Genomic DNA, 20,549 nt, shown 5'->3' on the forward strand with positions numbered 1-20,549 from the left:
TGCTAAATGCATTCTTGGCCATGATCCAGAGATATTCAGCAGGAAAAGATGATTAAATCATGCCCACCTCCCTTTTTTTCCCCCCATCCCTCTTTTAAGGCCACAGGCTTTATCCCTATTTTGTCTCCAAAATGGGAGAGGAAGAGAATTGTAGATTTTTAAAAAGTTAGATCTGGAAGCCCTTAGAGATCATCTAGTCAGCTTCCTGATTTTTCCTGATGAAGAAATTAAGGCCCATGGAATTGCAGTGACTTTGCTAAGGTTATAAAAACGTGATGCAGGCAGAGCTGAAATTAGAACTCCAGTTTGAGCCTCTCTTCAGTACTCTTTTCATTGCTTTATGCTGCCTCAGGCAATGAAGATCTCCCAAGATGCTGGAATTCTAGTCAAGAATAGTCTCCTCAAGGCCCCAGTTAAGTAAAGCACTATCGAAGAAGAAGAATAAAGTAGGAGGACTCGCACTACCTGACCTCCGAACCTACTGTACAGCTACAGTAGTCAAAACAGCCTGGTACTGGTACAACAACAGATAACATTGACCAGTGGAACAGAATTGAGAATCCAGATGTAGATCTACCTACCTATGGTCACCTGATCTTCAACAAGGGCCCAAAGTCCATCAAATGGGGAAAAGACAGTCTTTTTAACAAAGGGTCCTGGCAAAAATGGATGTTCACCTGCAAAAAAATGAAACAGGACCCATACCTCACACCATATACAAAAACTAATTCAAAATGGATCAAAGGCTTAAATATAAAAAGTATAAAGATCATAGAAGAAAAAATAGGATCAACTCTAGAGACCTTTATACACAGCATTAACAGGATGCAAACCATAACCAACAACACACAAACTCCAGAAGATAAGCTAGATAACTGGGATCTTCTAAAAATTAAACACTTATGCTCATCAAAAGACTTCACCAAAAGAGAAAAAAGAGAACCTACAGACTGGGAAAAAAAAAATTTTGGCTATTACAAATCCAACAGAGGTCTAATCTCTAAAATCTACAGGAAAATCCAACACCTCTACAACAAAAAGACAAGTAATCCAATTAAAAAATGGGCAAAGGAAATGAACAGATACTTCACCAAAGAAGACATTCAGGCGGCTAACAGACATGTGAGGAAATGCTCAAGATCACTAGCCATTAGAAAAATGCAAATCAAAACTACAATGAGATTCCATCTCACCCCAGCATTACTGGCACGAATCAAAAAAAAAAACAAAATAACAAATGTTGGAGAGGCTGTAGGGAGATTGGAACTCTATGCACTGCTGGTGGGAATGCAAAATTGTACAACGACTTTGAAAAACGATATGGCACCTCCTCAAAAAGCTAGAAATAGAAATACCATATGATCCAGCAATGCCACTCCTAGGAATATATCCTAGAGAAATATGAGCCGTCACATGAATAGACATATGCATGCCCATGTTCATTGCAGCATTGTTCACAATAGCAAAAAGATGGAAACAACCAAGATGCCCATCAACAGATGAGTGGATAAACAAACTATGTTACGTACACAGTGGAGTACTATGCAACAATAAAGAACAATCATGAATCTGCGAAGTATCTAACAACATGGATGAATCTGGAGGGCATTTTGCTGAGAAAAATAAGTCAATCATAAAAGGACAAATATTGTATGAGACCACTATTGTAAAAACTCATGAAAAGGTTTACATACAAAAAGAAACAATCTTTTATGGTTATGAGGGAAGGAAGAAGTAGAGATGAAAAAACACTAAATAGACAATAGATTAAGTGGTAACTTTGGTGAAGGGTAAGATAGTACACATTACTGGGGAAGCCAGCACAACTTGTCCAAGGCAAGGTTATGGAAGCTTCATAGACAAATCCAAATTCCCTGAGGGATCGAATTGCTGGGCTGAGGGCTGTGGGGACCGTGGTCACAGGGAGCGTCTAGCTCAACTGGCATAACATAGTTTATAAAGAAAATGTTCTACATTCTACTTTGGTGAGTAGCGTCTGGGGTCTTAAAAGCCTGTGAGCAGCCATCTAAGATACTCCACTGGCCTCACCCCTTCGGGAGCAAGGGAGAATGAAGAAAACTAAAGATACAAGGGAAAGATTAGTCCAAAGGACTAATAGACCATGACTACCATGGCCTCCACCAGACTGAGTCCAGTACAACTAGATGGTGCCCGGCTACCACCACTAACCACTCTGACAGAGATGACGATAGAGGGTCTTGGACAGAGCTGGAGAAAAATGTAGAACAAGATTCTAACTCACAAAACAAGACCAGACTTACTGGCCTGACAGAGACTGGAGAAACCCCGAGAATATGGCCCCCGGACTCTTTTAGCTCAGTAATGAAGTCACTCCCCAGGTTCACCCTTCAGCCAAAGATTAGACAGGCCCATAAGACAAAACAAGACTAAAGGGGCAGACTAGCCCAGGGGCAAGGACTAAAAGGTAGGAGGGGACAGGAGAGCTGGTAATAGGGAACCCAAGGTCGAGAAGGGAGAGTGTTGACATGTCATTGGGTTGTTAACCAATGTCATGAAACAATATGTGTACTAACCGTTTAATGAGAAGCTAGTTTGTTCTGTAAACTTTAATCTAAAATACAAGTAAAAAAAAAAAAAGAATAACCTCTTCATTCCCCTCACCCGCAAATCTGAGCGAGTCTCCTGGTTTTAACGTGGAAGACAGTAACTGTAGAGCCTCTTGTTATGACAGTCTCCAGGAAGTCCAGCACTATCAACACGTGGGGACCCTTGTCTGTACCAAGTCAGCCCCTGAGGGTGCTTGTCTTAATAACTTCATCCCTCCTTGGCTTAGGTCTCAGAACTACAGGAAAGATACTGCTTCAGTTTGGTGGGAAGTTTGGCACACATCTGACCGGTGGCTCTATCTTTGGGAAATCCAAAGTTAGGTCACTTAAAAGGAAATGGGCCAGAGTTAAAAGAGTCCTCCCCTTTTTCATGCAAACACAGGTCCCTGACAAACTCAGAGTTTACCTCCCATGCAGAGGCTGACCATCTGTGTAGGCTCTCAACTGAAACTCAAAGAATCTGGGCGTGCAATTGTTGGGCTCTAGCCGGCTACAGGAAGTGGGAAGGTGTGGCTTTGGGTCTCTAGAGTTTAATCCAGGACAGATCTGAAAGGGAAGTGGTTTAGAAAAGGGTCTTTAATTCCCAATGCTCATTAAAAAAAAAAATTAGAAGTAAAATAACTCTCAGCACCCCAACCTTTATGGAAATTGCCTTTGTTTTCCACAGAAACGTGTAGGCTAGAATGTAGTTTCCAACTTCTTTGCCTGAGCTTGTTGACGGAAAGATCCCTGGGTCCTTTAATCTGAGGAGTGGCAGTCTCCCCGAGAGAAGGACGGATCACACATCTGAGAAAGCCACATCTGAGAAAGCCCTTCGCTCCTGTAGATGCCCTTCTGTGGGCCCATAGGTTCCCTCTTCTTGCATCTGTCTTGTTTGGAACAGAATTTTAGCCCTCTAACTCTTTTTTAACTCATGCCATCAGCTCTCCCAGGCAGACTAGGTGTCATGTAGAGGTTAAAAATCCAGGGTTGGGAGACTTCCAGCCTGGATTCTGATCCTGATTCTGCCATGTGCTGAGACCTTGGGCAAGTTCCTTAACCTCTCTGAGCCTTAGTTTTCGCATTTGTAAAATGAGGACAGTGATAGTATTTCAGTAGTCATTTTTTTTTATTGTACAGTCAATACACTAACATTATTTCATTGGTGTATTGTAAGTCTTACTTGAGGTAATGCATATAAAGCTCTTAACAGTGTACGGCATATAGCCCTTAATAAATATTAACTGTATTGCAGGAAGTTCATTGATTACACTCTCTATAAACCACCTGGGTTCAGCCTATCCCAAGCAGTGAGGTTCCCCAGTGCAAAGGAGTCATGGCTGGGCGTTTGATCTCTCACATAGAATCAAAGCCAAGTTACAGCTTGGGATAGAGTTATTTGCTTCCTTGGCTTATGCCCCGAAGCTCCCCAAAGGCGCTGAAGTATATGTAGCAAGACCCTGCCTCTTCAGAAGCTCACTGTCTACTTTATAACTCCTCTTCCAGTCCCCAAACAGGCCTGGCTGTGCAGTTGTCTCAGCATCTCTGGCAGCTGCCCCCTGAACAGTGGTGACGCACAGTTAATTCTTGCCCAGGCACTTTCAGGGAGGGGAGCAGCTGTGGCTCCCTGGGTTATTAGAAGTCATGGAGCCCCTGTCATGGGAAGAAATGCTCATGTTATCTTCAGGGAGTTTCAGGAGGTTTTTGGCTCAAGGCACCCAAATGTCAGACACAAAGAAAGCATTGTGTCTTTGCCCTGACTGTTCTCCTGTGCCCAGGTTATTAACACAAATTCCATTATTGTTAGGGCTTTCGCTAGAATGGCATGTTCTCTGCAGGAGCTGACCACTGGAACTGAAATGTGAGGACAAAAGCTCCCCACCTCCCAATTTTACCCTTCCACATAGTCCCCCACTCCCCCAAGTCCCATAAAGTAGCTGTAGCATCTTGGTGTGGAGAAAAGAAGCTGAACTTCCTTCCATAACCTGGGAGGATGGAAGAGCCCTTTGTCCAAGGTTCTGCTGCCTGTCTCCCTCCAAAGCAAGGGTTGCACAAAGGAAAGCACCCACTTAGATTCAGAGCTAGATGGCGCTCTATGAAGCTAAGGCAGAACAGAGTCTCACCACACTGAACCTCTCTCTCCTCTTGAGAGAGATTTTCACGGGCAACGTGGAGGGACCCTTAGCTTCATCCCTTAATCCTGTTGTAATATATGGAAGGGAAGGCTGCTTTCCACCCAGAGCATCCCTGGAAGAGGGGCATCTCAGAATGATGAGGGCTCCCTTTGCCTCAGCTCTGATCTGACACATCTTAGCTCTGGGATCAGAACCCTGGGCCTGCCTGTCCTTTTTCACTTCGCCATGAGCAGAAGTTTGGGTGGAAACTCAGCCCATTCGCTCATTTAACAAATAGGTCCTGCTGTGTGCCAGGTCCTGACCAAGGCACTGGTTATGGAGCAGTGAATGGCACAGTTCTCTCGTCCACCCTTAAGCCTTTGAGAATGCAGGGAGTAGCCAAGGGTAGCCGTTTGGTGCTTGATTCTCCCTGCGTTAACCTCGCCAGCCTGACCCAGCCCATCCTGATCCCCTAACAGACCGAGCACATGTGTTTACACTTGCATTGTTGACTGGTTTCCAATTGCCTTTTTGGCAAAAGAATCGAGCATTCAGAGATGTTCAGATATTTTCTATTTGGCTCTTTCCCTCAGAATGAACATATTGGAATGAGACTGTAGTGTGCCCCTTTATTCCCCTAGCCATTATCTGAGGAGCTAGGATTCTGGCATTGTCCCCCTTAGATCTTTCCCACTGGAGGAGAGAGATCTCAGGGCCAGTGAGCTATAGAAGCAACCCAGCACCTGAATGCTGGAGACATTGGAAGTGAAAGGCTTATGAACTTCTCTTAGGCTGACAGTTGGCCTTGGGTGGCATAAAGTAGAAGGATCAGGCTCCTATCCCTGACACCCTGTCGGCTTCCGGTACGAGACCTTGAGCCTTTCATCAGCCAGAATGATCCTACCTACTTGGAAATCTGAAGTCGTCCTTCTCTGTGCAAGTCCAAGCAGTCCCCAGCCAGGGAGACCAGGTGTTCTCTGGCATCCCACACACACATCAGCACACTCGGAGAATTGCAAAAGAGGAGTGGGAGCCAAAGGTCGTAGCTTTGGTGGCTCAGCAGGCGCTTCTGCCTCCCCTTCCAGAGAGTACCTACTCTGTGCTCTTGATCTTGAGGAGAGCTTGATTCTGCCCAAGAAATCCTTCACTTTAATTTCATCTTTTTAGAAATAAATACTTTTAGTATTTAAAGATTTTGCTCAGCATATCCTGTTAAATAAAGAAGGAGCTGTGACCACTGACAGGAGGCACAGTCACAGTGTACCGACACAGGACAACTCCAGGTTTCCCAACCAAGGGTAATCTCAGCTGCCAGTTTACTTTATGCTTTGGGCTGCTTCTCCTCTCTGCTGAAGGTAGACCAGAACCAGTCTGCATCCCCAGACTGGCCCTGGTCCTTTCATCACCCCAGTGTGTAGGAGAGGAAAGAGGAAACTAGCAATTAGTACCCACCATCTGTGGGGCAGGCACTTTGCAGTGTGCCCTACGTATTGCCAGTTACCAGTTGCTGTCGGGTCAGCTCCAGCTCGTGGTGACTCCCTGTGTGTCAGAGCAGAGCTGTGCTCCCTAGAGTTTTCAGTGGTTGATTTTTTTTTTAAGTAGATTGCCCGGACTTTCTCCCAAGACACCTCTGGGTGTACTCCAACCTCCAACCTTTTAGTTAGCAGCTGAGCATGTTAACAGTTTGCACCACCCAGGGACTCCATGCTCTGCATACACTGCCTCTTGAATCCTCAAGACAACCCAATGAGGTGGGTGTTGTTACCCCCACTTCCTTGTAAGCCCCTACAATTTACATGGGACATGACTAAGGGAGATTCTCCACTTTACTAGGAAAGAAACCAATGCTCAGAAATGCTGGGTAATATCTTTTAAGGCTCCACAGCTAGCATCAGAGTGCCTGTCTTATCTGTCTATGGTCATTCCTTTAAATCACATTCCTCCATGGACTGTTCAAGAAAAGACCCCACCTGCAATTGTACCCTAGAATTTCCATTCCCTTGGTTTAAGACTGATTCTTGTTGAACTACAAATCCTCAGGGATAGGTAACACTTGAACCTTTATCAATGTGTACATGCTTTAGTGTGAGTGCATTTTGAATTTCTTCGTAAGAGCAGCTTTTGATGGCTCACGAGGAAGGTGATGATGGAAATATTAGATTCCCTACATGGAGAAAGGGTAGGTCTGTTGAAAAGGGGAAAAGAGATTGTAAGATCCGCGGCAAGGTACCAATGATGAATTTTATTTCACAATGTTGTGTAAAGTTTGGATGCTGGGGTCATAAAGTCAGGAATAGAGCATGGTTTTGTGCCTCTAAATTCTACAGTTTAAATGGTTGAAGGCAGTTGAGCACTGTGCTCTTTTAAAGAGCTATCAATAAGGGATCAAATTGATGGCAGCAACTCCAAAGTTTAGGCAGGAAGCTTAGGGACAGTGAGTTTATATTAATAGGGGAGGAACAATTTGGAAAAGGAGGGTGGGAATGGTCGCACAACTCGAAGAATGTAATCAGCATCACTGAATTGTAAATGTAGAAATTGTCAAATTGGTGTTACGTCCTGCCGTGTGTATTTTCAACAACAACAAAAATAAAATAAATTATTAAAAGGAAAAAATAAACGATCAAAGGCAAGGTCAGATCTCCATAGAGGGGAGACATGTCGTCATGCCCTGACTAGCATCTCTAAGTAGGTTCTCCATGTAATTCTTTCACAGCACCGTGCCCCTGCCCTCCACAGGGCTTTTCACAATGTGCAGTTATATGGTATTTGTTGTTTATCTATCCCGCCGGGGACCATGACCGCCTGGCAGAATCCATTGCATGCAGTAGGTACTCAGTAAATGTTTGGAGATGAATGAATGTTGTTTTAAAAAAGGCCTGAACTGGGAGTTTGCATTCTTGCCACGTGTCCTTATGTAAGGCCCTTTCCCTCCCTGGGCATCAGTCTCCTCATTCATGACATGAAGCAGTTGGCCTGAATAATGTTCTGTGATTCCATGACTGTAAATCCAGACCTGGCATGGTGAGGCTCGTGGACTTTTAGAGTAGGCTTTAACTGGGTAAATGTTGATGGAAGAGCACTTGCAGTAAAGAAAAGTGTGGCTTTGAAGGTTTTTGCAAATATGCACTCCATGACCCTCAACCTGTAACAAGACAGTCAGGGTTTAGGTTTCTCACTGGCAGGAGCCTTGGGGTAGCAGCCAAGAAACCTACCGTCTTAGGTCATGGCTTTAATTCATCAGTGACTACCGCCCCCCCCCCCCCCGCTCTTTTTTTCTTTCAGTAGAACCACAGAGAAAAGCGCAGGCTCTGGAGCCAGGCGGCCTGTGTTCAAATCCCAGCTCCTCTGCTCACTAGTGGTGTGATCTTGGGGAGATCACTTAACCTCTCCGTCTCAGTTACCTTCTCAGTAAAATGAGAATAATAGTTATACCCACCTCATAGTGAGGTATGGAGAAGAAATCAGGCCATGTGAAGCGTGTAGCGAGCACCCAGTGAATGTTAGCAGCTGTTAACTCCCCAGAACATCTAAGCCCGCCTGCCTCTGAGTCTGCCTTTCACCAGGGAGGCGGCACTGCCTCTGTGGCAGAGAACACATGAGAGGCCTCTGGCTTAGTCCCCCTCTTTAGCAAATCCTAGCACCTCATGGAGGCCACTTACTTCACATAGCACGAAGCAGTTGTCAAGATCCCATTTTACAGATGGGGAAATTCAGGCTTTGGAAGCCCAAGTGACTTTCTTGACTTCACCTGACAGGTGGGTGGCAGAATTGAGTTCAGGAGTCACACCCATCAGTTTAAATATTGCTGGCATTGGGAAAATTTGATAACTAATCAAGAATTTATAGGGTCGTTACGAGTCGGGATCAACTCAACGGCAGTGGATTTGGTTTTTCTTTTTTTTGCCTGAGGTAGTAGTAATAGTAGGATTTGGTACTTCCAGCTTACAGAGCATATATACCTCATCTTTCTTGAGCCACCCTGAACCTAGCAGGCAGGTAGGACTATGGAGGGAACCAAGGCTATGGGAGGGAGGCGACCTGCTCAGGTCTCACAGCTTGCAAGTGGTAGAGACAGCACTGGACCCTAGCGTTTCTGACTCTGGAGCCCGCCCTCTTTCCTCTATGCCCTGCTGCCTCCCTAGATGAGTTTCCATCACCTTCTTAGCTCCTTGGCTGCTGCAGAGAGGGGAGGGTGAGAAGAGGACTCACAGCTTTGCACCTCACTCCCAGTGGTGGAAGAACAGAGCCACAGACCGCTGGTACTTGCCTGGATGGCCCATCTGGGAGGGGACTTATTCTCCCTCAGTCAAATGCTTAATTAATTTGAGAACATAGGGATACTGTGTAATTAACGATCTGTTGGTGCTTGTATGAACTGGACGGCATTGTTTTCTGCAGGCTTGGGGGCGGGGTGTGGAGAGAGTTTCAGTAAGCTGGGAGATTTTTTCCACCATGTTGTCATTTCTCCGATGATTGAGTTATCTCTTTTGTTGCAGGTGGAGAGGGACTTTGAAAGGGAGTATGGAAAACTCCAACAGTGAGTGTGAAACCCCAGAAGGGTGAGGCGAGAGGTAGATAGGGCCAGAGCCTGCTGCCGTGTCTGCTCCTGCACTGCCACATCTGTGCATCACCCAGTCAGTGGGCTGCCTAAATGGCCCGTTAGCACCCTGGGGGCAGAGGGTAGCTCAGTTCACTAAGCTGCCAGAAATTTGCCCCCAGCAGACGGCTCTATGGGAACTGGTAACTCGTAGCCTTTGGGTGACTTGCTTTGTGCAGAGCTTGTAGTGGCATTTTAGTTGGTGGGAAGAATCTCTATGGAAAGGGCTCCTTCTCCCTGGCAGGCATTCTAGGGTGCCAGGTTGGGCTTAATTCAGTTAGATGGGAAGAAAGTGGGCCAGGGTAACTTGGGAGTGCCAGGTACCCAGGCCTGTGCCTCTGCATTGCAGGCTGGAAGACCAGACCAAGAGACTACAGAAGGACATGAAGAAGAGCACGGATGCTGATGTGGGTAGGTGGCTCGTCTGCCCACGGCTGGCATGGAGAGGGGCAGGGGCAGAGGTGGATGCACTCCTCCCTCGATCATCCTAAGGGCTAATGTTGAAGCAGTGACACTCAGGAGATACCCCAACAGTGTCCCTGAGAAGCAGCCTCAGGTCACTCTTCCATTATCAGATCACCACTCCCCACTGTCTACAAACCTTCTTCTTGCCTACTCTTGCTTTAGGGGCCAAGTGTGAGGCTCTCCTGAGTTTCCAGTTAGAGATATGACTGCAGCACATAAAAGCTCATAGTTGCAAATGCTTCCACTGCCTCAGAATCTGGGCCACTAGCTCAGGCTGTCCAGAGACAAAAAGCATAGCATTCTATTCTTGCAGAAATTAAGAGCCTCCTGGGACCAGTGAGATTGGCTGTCTGGGGGTGACAGGAACTGGAAATTCTGTATGTTTAAACAAGAGGATGGGTTAAAGTGTAGCATTAGAAGTACCTCAGGATACTTTGGTCCTTACTAGGAGCACTGAAAGGTCTAGAATTAGGGTCTTTGGTAAGTGGCGGTTGATAGGTGCTAGGAAACAGCCTGTAGTCTTGGAGAGGTTTTGTGGTTGCAGAGTTCTTGTTTGAAATGAGAAATTAGAACCAGGAGCCAAGAGATAAAGGAGGCTCTGAAAAAAGACCACCACCAGGAAGCCTTCTGCACAGACAGTGTGGCAGGGGCCAAGCTGGGAGTAATGAGAAGCTTCTCTTTGGGTTCCTTCCTCAAGGCCTTTGCTCAAATGGATGCCCTCAACCTTCCCCCCCTAGAACACCACGAACTTGACCAAAAGTTCAACATTTGTGTAACCTTGGACAACTTAACTAAGCTCCTGGTCCCTCAGCTTCCTCATGTGGAGGCGCAGTGAGTGTTAGCCACTATCATCATCATCATCGTCATCGTTATTGTCAGCAGCAGCAAGGCTGCCAGGACATAACTGAGTGCACCTCAGTGGCTCCTCCTTTGGGTTACAGTGGGAGGGACTTATCTAACATGTCACTTGATAATGGGGACCTAAAAGAGACTTAGGTGTTCCCAGGGCTGCCCATCTTCTTTCATTTAACAAATAATGATTGAGAACCTGCTTGTGCCAGGCCTAAGTCTCAATGCCAGGGATTCACCACTAAAGCAGGCAGGAACTTACATTCTAGAAGGGAAGGCATACAATAAATTAATAAATAAATATGTATTGTGGTGTCATGTAGTGGTGAGTGCTATGATGGAAACTAAGGAGCTGGAGAGTGACAGGGCACTGCCTTAGGTGAGGTAGTCAGGGGAGACATCCCTGAGGAGGTGTCACTTGTGCAGAGTCCCAGAGGAATGAGGGAGTAATCCGTGCAAGTATGGCTGAAGGAAGAGTGCCTCAAGCAGAGAAGACAGGCAAAGGCCCTGAGGTGGAAGCAGACTTTTCCCCCAGAGGATGTCCACACTAACCCTAAGGTTCAAGAGAAGTAGTAATAGAATTGAGAATCCATCTTAAATCCGTTAGGCCATGGTCCCCAAACCTTCTGTTGGCCCAGGACAGGAACCATTCCCGAAGCGAACTCATCAGGCATGGATTGGACTGGACAGCAGGTTGGAGAGAGATGCTGATGAGGAGTGAGCTACTTGCACCATGTGGACACTTGAGACTATGTTGGCATCTCCTGTCTGGAGGGGAGATGGGAGGGTAGAGGGGGTTAGAAACTGGCAAAACGGTTACGAAAAGAGAGACTGGAAGGAGGGAGTGGGCTGACTCATTAGGGGAAGAGTAAGTGGGAGTATGGAGTAAGGTGTATATAAGTTTATATGTGAGAGACTGACTTGATTTGTAAACTTTCACTTAAAGCTCAATAAAAATTATTAAAAAAAAAATCCATTAGGCCACACCACCCACGTGATAATCCTGTCTGATGGCGTAGGTGAAGGAAATTTCACCTATGTTATCTCTTCTGAAGTTGAGATTGGCAGGACAAGCAAGATTTCCATTTTATAAAGGAGGGAACTGAATTCAGTCCAGCCCCTCTTCTCCAAATTCAGTCCATTGTCTTAGGGCAGAAAAGCCTGCCCACATTTCTCACTCACTCCTTTGCCCCTCTAAGGTAGAAGGTGGGTCAAAATAGCCCTCCCTCCTGAGGCCTGGCCTGTCTCCGTACTGGCACGGCTGCCTCATAGGCAAAGTCAAAATGGGGGGCAGTGTCACCATCTCCAGGGCAATGGGCACCTAAGGGTGGAACTTGGGGGCCACCCTGATCCCTCCTGGTATTATCATTTAAAAAGAAGAGTTTGATACATCCTTCATAGAGGCAGTGATTGTATATTTGTTCCCATTTTAACCCAGATGTTAGGGCCTAGCCAGTTACTTATATAAACATGCATCTTTCCTGCAAGGGGCACTGTGAAAAGCTGATAATGAAGTAAATACTTCTTCCTTCGCTGGGAGCAGCCACTGCCACCACAGCCGAGTAAGAGCTGACTGCCTGTGTGTGGACTGCTGCCTGATTTGGTCTGTGCTGTAGACTGTAATGTTGGTGTTGGTCCAGAGGACTTGGGCTGGTCTCAACATGACCTGTACCTAAGTGCTGCCTCTAGCGTCTCCAGACTATTTGTGTAGCGAACCAAGTGTTTTCTTCGGGAGTTCATCTGTTACTGTTGCAGTTACTCAGTCCTGAGCTCTTTGGATTGCATCTCTCTTTACCATTCCCCACTGCCCTTCCAGTAAGAGTGTCGCTGTCACCTACTGCTCCTTTCCTTCCTGCTTCTTCAGATAATTGCATTGTCAGCGTGTCAGTGAAATGAAGATTTGTTGTTTTCATAGTAAGCAGCTTTGGAATCAGGTCGAACTCCAGGCATTCATGCGGTGTTAGTTTTCCAACAAAGAAATCAGGGTTAAATTGGTGACTTCAGGAGCGTAGGACACTGACCTTCTAGAGTCAGCCTCAGAGTACTCAGACCTGGAGCCTGAGCAGAGAAAGCCCTCCTGAAACAGTGGTTTCCTATTGGATCACAGGACCAGAGCCTGATGGTCCATGCCAGTGGTTTTCACACCTTGGTGGCATCAGTATCACTGGAGGGCTTGTCACAGCCCAGATTGCTGGGTCCCACCCCTGGAGTTTCTGATCTGGTAGATCTGGGTGAGGCGTGAGAATTTGCATTTATAACCAGCTCCCAGGTGAGGCTAATGCTGCTGGTCAGGGACCCACTTTGAGAATCACTGACCCAGATAATTGAGGGGAATTTTTACCTTTCCTGGTCTTGGAATTTCCTGAACTCCCTGGACAAGATCTAAAATCCCAGGCTGCCATTCCAAAACAAGGTTATCTCAGACTGATCTGTCTCTCCTAGGTCTTTGTTGACTCTTACATTCTAGAGGCTGCATAAGGACACCAAAGGCCCAGGTGGAGTCTGCAGCCTTGCTTTCTCTAAGGTCAAAGGCTACCAGCTTCCTAGTTTGTACTAGGCTGACCATGCCCCCTCCGCTAGTCCCCACAGAGGCAGAATTAGGAATGTGAGCTGTGGCAGGGGACACTTGGGCTGGGGGAAAACGGAAGCCATGGTTATGTTGACATTGTTAGCACCGTGCTTTGCCCCAAAATCTGCTGTACAGGCGGAACGTGATGATACTACCAGGATGGGGCTCCAGACTCTGTTTTGCCAGTGTTTGATTGCCTGAGCAGACTCAGTCCTTTGACTTCATATGGTTTGAGCAAAGAAAGGAAGAGACCAAGGCATGAAGAGGTGAAGGTTTTGTGGAAGAAATTCTTCCCCTCCCCCCAACCTCCTTCCAGGACTTTTTGTTTTGGGGTTTTTTTTTTCCCTCAAGTATTGAAGAAGAAAAAAAAAAATTACTAGGAGAAAATTTTCAGAAACGTTTTCGGTTTTACCCAGGTTTTTATTGTCTTTTAATTATGCTTTAGTCACCATTTCATAATTAAATCAAGCTACACATAATGTTTGTTCCTAAACCTACAAAGTCACTTTACAGATTTCAAAAAGTGTTTTGTTTTTTTTCCTTCCATTGCTTCAACATTTCTGGAAAGTTCACGTTTCAAGTCTCCCGCATTCTGCCCTCCTTGGTGGGCGAGGAGCCTCTGATTGTAGCACCTCCCCAGATTCAAGAGACCCCAGAGTGGTGCTACCTGAGCACTGTCCGCTCAGGGCTGCCTGGGTGAGGCAGGGCCCCTCCGGCTTCTACTTCTCCCAGTTCACAGTGGAAGGGGCAAGCACTCCTCAGGGAGGGTCAGGGTTAGGGCTACATGCTACTCCCATGAAGTAGCAGGGAAAGGCCATATTTGTAATTAAGTATGAGTTGGACCTTTTTTTTACTGTTTCTGTTGTTGTTGTGTGCCATCAAGTCGGTTCCTACTCAACAGGACCCAGTATAACAGAGTAGATCTGTCCCGTAGGGTTTTGTAGGCTGTAATCTTCGTGGGAGCAGATCACCAGGTCTTTTCTCCCATGGAGCCACCGGTGAGTTCAGACTGCCAGCCTTGCGGTAGCAGCCAAGCCCTTAACCGTGAATGCCACCAGGGCTCCTTCTACTGACTGTGAGGCACTTTTTTTGTAAGACATTTTTTTTTTTTTAAACATCTTCACATCTCTGAAATCAAGGTACCATAACATCTGACAGTGTGTCCTGGTTTAATTGGCAGTGTTTTTTCCTTTCTTAGGGGTTTATACAGTAATGATGTGTCTTAAAATTGATAGTGTCTTCAATTCAGTGAAATATAGTAGTAAGAAATAAATTCAAAAAATTGTGTTCTCCTGAGAAACACCCCGACATACACTGAAACCAGTACAACGGTATCAACTAAGCACGACCCTTCTCCTGCCTCTTTCCCTGCCCCTGTAGAATTTTGTTTGCAAATAATCGAGACCTAAAAACTTGCATGGGACCGAAGCTGCCAATAGGTGTCGATCCCTGCCTCTGGCCTGCCGTGTGACTTCCGGGTCCCCCATCTGTCTAACACAGTAACGAGTAGTATGAATATTAATCTGACACTTACCGTATCAACTGCTAAGAAAGGGGGAAAAATGTTGCCAATTAAGCCTGGACATACCATTTGATTTTATTTTTTGTTTTTGATTTCAGAGATGTTAATATGTGGAAAAGTTGGTCTTAGAGTCCATAAAATAAGGTTCGCCTCATAGTTAATTACAGAGCTTTAGCCTCAATCCTTGGGGAAATGCTACCAGAGAGTTCTTTTTAAAATGAGCAGTGATTTCCCACCAGAGGATCCTGGGGCCTGTCCCCTTGCTTTCTCTAGACAAGATCACAGGAAGAGCATGACCTGAAAGGAAGGGTACCTGGAGTCTAGTCCTGGCTCAGCACTGGCCAGCTATATGACCTCAGAGGACTTACCAACCCTTCTGAGCCTCACTTGTCTTATCAATAAAATGGAACCAAAATAGATCTTCCCAAAATGTCTCTTGGGTTGTTTTGAACCTTAAATAGGACAGTGCGTGCTTGCCGATCTTGCAAGCCAGGGGTTGGCAGACTTCAGCCTGCAGACCAAATCTGGCCTGTTTTTGTATATACGTTTTATTGAGCACATCACAGCTCACTATTTACATATTGTCTGTGACTTTTCACATTACAAGGCAGAGATGAGTAGTTGCAACAGAAATTGTATGGCCCGCAAAGCCTAAAATATTTACTTCTAGTCCTTTACAGTACAAGTTTGCCAACCCTTGATGTAAACTAGAGTACTATGTTATTCTTATTGGTAAGGAAGCCCTAAACCAAGTTTCACATCCAAAACTCATTGTGAGCCTTTTTAAAATGCATATTCTTGGGCTCCAGACTTGCTGATTTAGAATCTTTGGAGCCAGAAATGTGTATTTCTTACAGCTTCCCAGATGATTCTATTATAGTCCGTAGAGTGGAAAATTAAGTAATTGCAGCAGGTAAAGCTACTCAAAAGAATTACCTGGAACAGTGTCAAATGGCCAGAAATGATCACCATATAGTAAGGATTACTGTCTTATACCTCTGTAGTGCTTGGTGGTTTTTATAATCTACGGCCATTGGCGGAGACTGTCTGGGTGCCAGCCCCTGGGCCCTGGGAGGGCAGGCAGCCCTGAGTAGAGGACCTTGAAGCCTAGCCTTTCATAGATTCTTAGTCATCTAGTGCTGCTATATATAGCAGAAATACCACAAGTGGATGGCTTTAACAAAGAGCAGTTTATTCTCTCACAGTCCAGTAGGCTAGAAGTCCGAACTCAGGGTGCTGGCTCCAGGGGAAGGCTTTCTCACTGTTGGCTCTGGAGGAAGGTCCTTGTCATCAGCCTTCCCTTGGTCTGGGAGCATCTCAGTGCAGGAACCTCAGGTCCAGGATGCACTCTGCTCCCAGTGCTGCTTTCTTGGTGGTGTGAGGTCCCCCAACTCTCTGCTCCCTTCTATTTTATCTCATGAGTGATAAAAGCTGGTGCAGGCCACACTCCAGGGAAACTCCCTTTATATTGGATGAGGGATGTGATCTTAGTAAGGGTGTTACAATCCCACCCTACTCCTCTTTAACTTAAAAGTACAGTCACAAAATGGAGGACAGCCACACAATACTGAGAATCATGGCCCAGCCCAGATGGATACACACATTTTTGGGGGGACATAATTCAATTCAAGACACATAGGTTCACTGAGCTTTTACTTCTTACAGCCATGTCAAAATCTGCCATGAAGATATCCTTGGACTTACTCTCCAATCCCCTCTGTGAGCAAGACCAGGAATTCTTGAACATGGTGACAGCCCTGGATACAGCCATGAAGCGGATGGATGCCTTCAACCAGGAGAAGGTGACTGGGGTCTTGGCCTTTGGCGGCCAGGAGCAGTACCTCCTTTTCTTTCTACCACTCTTGGCTTCTGTCTGCTGGTGTGCTCACATGGAGGGCTCAGTCTGCTCTTTGGACTTGCTAGCCCTCTGAGAAACCTCTGTGTTGTGAGCCCAAGCTGAATTCTTTGCTGGCTGATCTGCTTCAGTACTGCTTGCTTCCCGTGGCTCCCATAAGCGCACATCACTCACTCTGAGGCCATGAGGAATACTCAGGGCAGCTCCTCTAGCCCCCAGCCCCTCGAGTGGGCCTAAACAGCTTTTCATAGCTGTCCACACAGCACTTTTCACTGAGCGGGGCCGTCATAAGTTTTGGCAGACAGCAGCTAGTAGGACGAAAACTGCCCAGGGGCCAGGGAAAGGGCTTCTTGTCCCCAGCTGCCACCCCTGCCTCTCTCCAGCTGCAGAGTTAGTGGTGCCACACCTTTGCCTGCCCTGCTCTGGTCTCCTTTCTGCTCAGGGCTCTCGGGGGATCCCTGACAGGCGTCTTGCCTCTTCTGGGGAACTTGGAGCCTCCCCTTTTAGGAAGGGCCTGACTTCTCCCCGATTTTATCATCATCGGGTTTTTCTTTTGACAGGTAAACCAGATCCAAAAGACCGTGATTGAACCCTTAAAAAAGTGAGTAAATGTCATCTGGGGACTAAGGGTCTCAGAACTAGGCTCAGGGCACTTATTTAAAAGGTGGGAATACCAGAAATTTGAAGGGGAGGCAGATCCACTTGCCCCTTGGGTACCAAATATCATTGCTACCAGCCTGTCCCCAGGTTTAAAAAGGGGCTGACGGGAAACTTAACTGGGGATGCCAGCTCTGTGATCTGTGGCCTAAGGGTTGGTGCTCTGGGTTGCTCCAGCACACCGGTGATTGCCCTGACACGCTAAGTAATGGCAGGGAACTTCTGATCCTTCCGCAGCGGCCCGACTTTGCTCCAGTGGTCATTTTGCCATTTCTCCCTTTGTTCGTGATTGAGAACCAGTGAGACCAGGGCTTGCTGAATTAAGCTAGCAGAGATCTTGGCCAGCCCTCAGCGGAGATGAGCTAGGCCTTTCATCTCTCTCAGCCGGATTGGGAGAGCAGCTGCCTGCACCGCTCGGCTTTTGAAATGTGGGGGTGGCCGCACATGGGGAAGGGAGCAGCAGCCTGGTCCTGCCTGGGAAGGCCCCATAATTCATGGCCTGTCAGGGTCAGATCTTCTTCTGTGGGACTCATCTTCAGTCAGGCAGGGCTCTGGTCAGCGATCAGACAGGCCTATTCCCTGAGTCCCCTGAGGGGGGAAGTGTACAGGGGGGACAGGCAGGAGCATTGCCTTGAAGCTCCCGGATCACTTCATCTTCTTCCCTTGCCTCGCCCAAGCCGCCCTGACCTAGAAAGGCTCCCTGCTCCAGTCCAGCAGCTGCACTTTATTACCTCTTCTGTGGTGGTCCCTGGCAGTTGCCTCACCAGGGCCCTGGGTAATGAGGCTCCGCTTAATTATCATTAGGCCTGGATCAGGGCCCGGAGGTAGATGAAGAGAGCAGTTTTTGATCCTCCAGCCCCTGGTGTTTGGAGGTTGTTGAGCTATTCATTCTGTGTTCAGGTCCAAGGGGTGGGGTTAGGACAAAGCTCTCCTAACCTCTTAAAGCTGTTCTTTCTAAACAGGGACTGTCTGGAGGCTCAGGGCTGGCTGGGAGGCGAGAAACTCTCCTCCCCACTCCTTTTCCCTGGGCCTCCCCCGGCTCCCCAGAGTGGGTATTCACAGCCCCTTCCCCCTCCTCGTTCTTGTTCGGCCCCAGACTCCAGGGTCAGATGAGGAGCTCATTGCTGAGGTGACAGCCAGCCAGCTGGTGGGTCAGGAAGAAGGTGTCAGGATAAGCTTGCTTGCTTGTGGCTTTATGTCCTGGCCTCCAGAAAAGAGGGTTCATAATACAGGCGGCTGGAGGCCGGCAGAGCATGCCCATCCATGTAGGACTCCTCTGGGTGGGGGCTGCAGGGTCCCAGAGGCTGTGCCCTCCTGGGTCAGCTGAGCTGGTGCCGAAGCTGCCACAGCGCCCAGAGCTGGCAGAGCCCAGCAGGGAACACCAGCTCAGAGAGCTGGGGGGCTGACTGCTGTCTCAATTTCACAACCAAAGAGGCGGCCTTGAAATCTGATCCCTTGCTTCTGGAGCTAGAGCCAAATGGAGAGAAACCCCCGCTACTTCCCACCACCATGGCAGCCCACCACCTGCCAGGAAGGTGGGTGAGTGGCAGAGGGGCAGGCCGTCTCCCTGAACAAATCCGCTGACCTCTGTATGAGCCCCTCAGACTCAGGCCTGACCGGGCCACCGCCCTGCATCCCCACCCCTCCAACCACAGACACCCGGCACTGCCTGTTGCCTTCTCCCCATTTGCTTCCTCTTGCCAAGAGAGAGGCTCCCAGGGACCCTAGCACCGGAAACAGGAAACTGCAGCTTTCCTGTCCTCTAATGAAGATCATCGCCACATGGCCACCCAGCCACCCCCAAGCCTCCCCCCAGGGGGCTCGGCCTCTAATCCCCCAGTCTCTGGGCCTGCGCGCACATGGTCGGATGGGGATGCTTTCAATTTCCTTTTCCTGGTGGGTGGAAGATCCCGGCTATGTGGGCACAGATTGAGGAATGGCAGGCATTCCCCACCAGGCCGGCTGCTCTCAGCCCACCTCCCAGCCGGCCTCCCTCCCTCCCTCTTTCCCTCCTCCCTCTCTCTCTCCCTCTTCACCCCACGCTTACCCAGGGGAGATAGCTTGATATCAAACCTTAGGACAGGCAAGAAATGGGCAGTTGGCATTGTCAGAGTTTCAGTGAGGCCTAATGTGGGCCTCACCCTGTCCTCCCTTCTTTGAGGAATCCAGGATAAAGGTAGTTCGACTTTAGAAGCTGATGGCCTAGTGGGGAGGCCATGACAGTGTTGTCAAGAAAGGAGCCAGGTATAGTAACTGCCAGCGTGGAGCAGTGCCGCGGAGTGGGCAAGTGCTGGACCGGCAGCCCCAGCCGGATCCACCTAGCCTCTGACCTCGGGCAAGTCACCACTCCTCCGTGTCTGGTTCCTCATCTGCAGGAAGAGAGACAGGTTGGAATTCTCCAGAAGATATACTTGATGCTTAGGAGCAGGGGAGCGAGGTCCTGCGGGAGGCGGTGCCATGTGAGCTGCAGAGCAGAGTGTATCCTGGAGTCCTGACCAGGGATCCCTTGTTCCATCTCACTACTAAATATCGATGGAGGGAGAGGGGTCCCTGGGCACAGAGGGTCTGAATCTCAGCCTTGTTTCTTTATGGTAGATAAGTGTGGCCTCCATGCCTCAAATAGAACTGGGTCCCCATCGTCTCCATCCTTCTCCTTGTTAGATGGAGTCAGCAGGCACCTCAGTGGAGTCCTAGGGGCATGTCTGGGAGAGGCCCTGGCACTGGGGGCCAGCCCATGCTTGTGTTCATCCCTGCTGGCTTCCCTCCCCTGCTGGCACCCAAAGCCCTGATCTGAAGGTGGAGGAAAACACTCCAAATCTGGGGGGGGAGGGGAGCGTTTCCTGCTGTCAGACGTGCACAGCACCATGGGTGTTTCCACTGCCTGCCACTTGGAGCCAGGAAAGTCTGTTCCACGGCTCATGAGTAGAAAATAGGGAGGTGGATGGATTGCAAAGCCCTGGTCCCACCGTTCTCATCAGCCAGCTCCAGATAAGCTGTGCCCCTTCACCAGCCATGTCTTAGTTTGCCTCCCTTTAATGTGAGATGAGTGTGAAACCTGCCCCTGTCCTGTTGTTGTTGCTGTCAGGTGCCGTTGAATTGGTTCCGATTCATAGCGACCCCATGCACAACAGAATGAAACACCGCGCGGTCCTGTGCCATCCTTACAATCCTCGTTATGTTTGAGCCCATTGTTGCTGCCACTGTGTCAGTCCATCTCGTTGAGGGTCTTCCTCTTTTTCACTGACCCTCTACCTTACTGGTTCCTCCCAATAACATGTCCAAAGTATGTGAGACAAAGTCTTGCTATCCTTCCAAGGAACATTCTGGCTGTACTTCTTCTAAGACAGATTT

General features: G+C 47.9%; 1 protein-coding gene across 4 annotated transcripts in view; it reads left to right on the forward strand.

The window, feature by feature from the left end:
• BIN3 (bridging integrator 3) overlaps positions 1-20,549 on the forward strand; it is a 57,905-nt gene that overhangs the window by 30,108 nt on the left and 7,248 nt on the right. For 2 of the 4 annotated variants that reach the window (XM_049865529.1, XM_049865531.1), the window contains 4 exons: positions 9,181-9,221; positions 9,631-9,692; positions 16,352-16,488; positions 17,102-17,142. In XM_049865529.1, the coding sequence (XP_049721486.1) occupies positions 9,181-9,221; positions 9,631-9,692; positions 16,352-16,488; positions 17,102-17,142 (281 nt within the window). Of the gene's footprint in view, positions 1-352; positions 8,944-9,180; positions 9,222-9,630; positions 9,693-16,351; positions 16,489-17,101; positions 17,143-20,549 lie in introns of all 4 variants that reach the window. The other 2 variants (XM_049865530.1, XM_049865532.1) reach the window with 2 other exon arrangements.

Source organism: Elephas maximus, chromosome 22 (assembly GCF_024166365.1).
Source record: "Elephas maximus indicus isolate mEleMax1 chromosome 22, mEleMax1 primary haplotype, whole genome shotgun sequence".
Lineage (NCBI taxonomy): Eukaryota > Metazoa > Chordata > Mammalia > Proboscidea > Elephantidae > Elephas > Elephas maximus.